Source organism: Plectropomus leopardus, chromosome 8 (assembly GCF_026936395.1).
Source record: "Plectropomus leopardus strain MGB_pleo_1.0 chromosome 8, ASM2693639v1, whole genome shotgun sequence".
Taxonomy (NCBI): Eukaryota; Metazoa; Chordata; class Actinopteri; order Perciformes; family Serranidae; genus Plectropomus; species Plectropomus leopardus.
In genome coordinates, this window is record NC_142183.1 from 3,967,596 (window position 1) to 3,970,943 (window position 3,348).

The 3,348-nt window shown below is 39.9% G+C and overlaps 1 protein-coding gene across 1 annotated transcript; it reads left to right on the forward strand.

Moving 5' to 3' along the window:
• The first annotated feature begins 330 nt into the window (after positions 1 to 330).
• Positions 331 to 3,153, forward strand: exosc3 (exosome component 3). The gene is made up of 4 exons (XM_042514327.2): positions 331 to 646; positions 1,237 to 1,386; positions 1,480 to 1,631; positions 2,517 to 3,153. The coding sequence occupies exons 1-4, from the start codon at positions 422 to 424 to the stop codon at positions 2,722 to 2,724; spliced, it is 735 nt and encodes a 244-aa protein (XP_042370261.1). The 5' UTR covers positions 331 to 421; the 3' UTR covers positions 2,725 to 3,153.
• Positions 3,154 to 3,348: the final 195 nt, after the last annotated feature.

Consider the following 3,348-nt stretch of genomic DNA (forward strand, 5'->3'; position numbering starts at 1 on the left):
TTTTTTTTTTTTTACCTTTTTTCATTTTCAGATATTTTTTCAAACATGTTTTTGTCTCTTTGCTTCTGTAACACCTGTTATGTTATCTTATTTATACGTGAGATTTTGTGGATTTTATTTATTGATTTATCACTGTAGAGTTTAATAATAATGTTTTATACCGGTCTGAATCTGCTGCATGAATTTTATGTCCGGAAATAACATTTTATTGGCTATTTAAGATTTTTTTTAGATATTATATATTCGTGCTGAACGATATAAAATTACAAAACCGATATAAAAATCACACAAAGTTTTTAATAACAATTTAAAAATCAAATAATAGGACTGAGGTCATTTCCTGTTTCCTGTGTGTCACACTCGAATCACTCCGTCGCAGAACAACAACAACACATGTGAGTGAAGCTGCTGCAGAGTCGCGATGTTTTTGGATTTAAAAGCTAAAGTTGGAGAAGTTTTGTTACCGGGAGATGAATTTTCCTTCGAAACAGACGACACCATCTCCCTAACGGATCACGCTAAACCGGAGAAGGTGGTGTGTGGTCCGGGTCTGCGGCGGAGCGGAGACCGGCTGGTGGTGTGCAAGAGCGGCATCCTCCGACACAAACAGCCCAACATGTTCTGGGTCGATTCGCAGCAGAGGAGGGTGAGACTCTAAAGACACTTTGTCCACTGGAGTCAGTTTATACACCGACATCAACCTTAAGTGTCCATTTGCAGTGAAATCTTAATTTAACAGTAAGCTCTCCTACATGCAGAACTCCATTTAGAAAACCTGTAATTTAATGTTCTTCTTGTCACTAAACTTTCACGCCTCACATGACAAGACTTTTTGACTGAACTGAAATGATTATGTATTGCTTGTGAATACGGCTTAAAAACAATGTTACAAAGACGTGCTTTATCCCATTAAAGTTAAACTTTACTGTTGACTTCCGCTTTCAAACGTTGTGTCCATCCGCCAAAGTGCGCCGTACTTTACAGCAGCGAGCAGCGGGCATCAGTCCTGAAAAGTTCCGATTATTTAGTAATTAAAGGCTGCTCAGTAAACAGGTTACACGCCGAATCACTCAGGAAACCAAATAATTTGTGAGAGCTATTAGTTTTTGTTCTGGAAGTGAAGTCAGTTGAACCAAACTTAGTCAAATTTTAAATTGCCTCATGGCAGAATGGAATTGTGATTTCCCATAAAGCTCTGTAGTAAAGCTACATTTAAATCTGTCCCTCTGTCCTCAGTATGTCCCAGCTAAAGGGGAGACCGTCATCGGCATTGTGACAGCTAAATCAGGAGACGTCTTCAAGGTGGACTTTGGAGGAAGTGAGCAGGCGTCTTTGTCCTATCTGGCATTTGAGGGAGCCACCAAGAGGAACCGGCCCAACGTCCAGGTGAGAGTCTTGGGACAGAAGGAGCAGGTGATACTGGCACATTAAGGTGAGACATTGGTTTTAACTGCGTCTCTCGCTGTGGTTTTTTTACAGGTGGGGGACTTGGTGTTCTCTCAGTTCATCATCGCCAACAAGGACATGGAGCCGGAGCTGGTCTGTATGGACAGTTCAGGTCGGGCCAATGGGATGGGAGTGTTTGGAGCAGGCGGTCTGCTCTTCACGGTGTCCCTGGGACTCGTCAGAAGGTAAATGTCCTCAGATTTTTATGTATCAGGGTTCATAGAGTCCTTACAGACCTGGAAAAGTCATGGAATTTGCAGATAGCAATTTCCAGACCTGGTAAATATTTGGTTAACTAAATGTACCCTGAAAATTTTAGAAAAGTCATGAAATTTTGTGTCACAAACCTGTATATTAACACATGATGTGTTGACAGTCCGTCAGAAAATCTAATGCAAATTTTAGTTTTTACAGTTTTTGGCTGATAAATGGTGTAAGTTTTGGTGATTTTTATAGAAAAACAAAACTGCCATTTTTTCCTTTTAAAAACCACCCCTAAAAATTAAAGAATTAAAAACGTTGCCATTTTTTAAAAGAAAATGTTTAAAGAAAATAAAAATTGCCAAAACAAATTCATTCAAAAAAGTCAAAAACTGAGAAAAAAAGCTCCAACATGTTTTCTTTAAAAATTGCCAGAAGTTTTGAAATAAAAATAAATGTCCCAAATATTTGGAAGAAAACAACTTTAAAAATCAGCTGTAAAAAAAAAAATTACAGCCATTTTTAGTTGTATGCCTCCCTGCTGAAGCCAAGATAAAAAACCTGAGACCTAGAAAACCTAGAAAATGACTTTACAAGCCTCCTAATTTTTGCACCAACCCCTCCGCTCTCCTAAATAATAAACAGTCCTTATTATATTTAAATATTAATTTCTATCGCTGTTCTTCATTCATTCTTTTTCTAAAATACTGTATATTTTAAAAAACTATTATATATAGTAATGAGAGAGCGAATAAGAAGTATCACTGTTTGTTTCAGTGAATGTGTGGCTGGTAAAATGTGTGTGAACCGTGTATGTGTGTGTTCAGTTCTGAGACTTGCTGATCTGAGACGCCCCCCCTGTGTTTCAGACTTTTGGCGCCTCACAGTGAGATCCTGTCCGACCTGCAGCAGCTGTTCCCGTGCGAGCTGGTGGTCGGGATGAACGGTCGCCTGTGGGTGAAGTCCGCCAGCATCCAGCAGACACTCGTCATCGCCAACCTGCTGCAGAGCTGCGACACCATGACGGCGCAGCAGAGACAGCAGCTGTTCAGGAGGGTGGCACAGGGGACGCTGTAGACCACGTCAGACCACGTCAAACCACGTCAGACCACGTCAGACCACATACTGCAGCTGACCTGCTGCAGGATGAAGCAGGTGAGCAGTTTTCAGGCCGGACGTGCTGCAGCTGCTGGTTAAACAAACTCTAAATCTCTGAACTGTTTGTTCTCGAGCTTAAAGGAGCATTTCACCGATTTTACATCCCTGCAGAAAACACACAAAAACATGATGTTCTTTTTAGAAATGTTGCTGCAGATTTTCTTCAGTCAAACACAGTCAGATGTTTTGTAAAAGCAGCTGCAGTTTAATGCAGGCTCGTGTGTTGTACAGTTATTATTTTAGCTGTTTTCTAACATGGTTTATATTTGTACTAAAATTTAAGACGGATTTAACTGTATTATTGTGTGAAGATCAAAAGTGCAGCCGAACTATAAACGACAAAACACACTGTTGTTTGTTTCAGTCGTGCTTCTGAATACTTGCCCCAGCAGTTAACCCTTTAAGACCAAAGCAAATTGGCCTGATTTCTTTACAGAACATGTGAAGAAGGCAATGAGCAACTTTGCAAGAAATGACCCAAAAATTTAGCAAGAAGCTGATAAAAGTTACAAGAACATTTCCTGAAAATGAGGAAAAATTAAA

What these genes read in the sequence shown, in the direction of transcription:
- exosc3 (XM_042514327.2), top strand. Translation starts at nt 422, where the DNA reads ATGTTTTTGGATTTAAAAGCTAAAGTTGGAGAAGTTTTGTTACCGGGA. An exon ending in TCGATTCGCAGCAGAGGAGG is followed by an intron (nt 647 to 1,236) that starts GTGAGACTCTAA and finishes CTCTGTCCTCAG; the next exon opens with TATGTCCCAGCTAAAGGGGA. An exon ending in GGAACCGGCCCAACGTCCAG is followed by an intron (nt 1,387 to 1,479) that starts GTGAGAGTCTTG and finishes GTTTTTTTACAG; the next exon opens with GTGGGGGACTTGGTGTTCTC.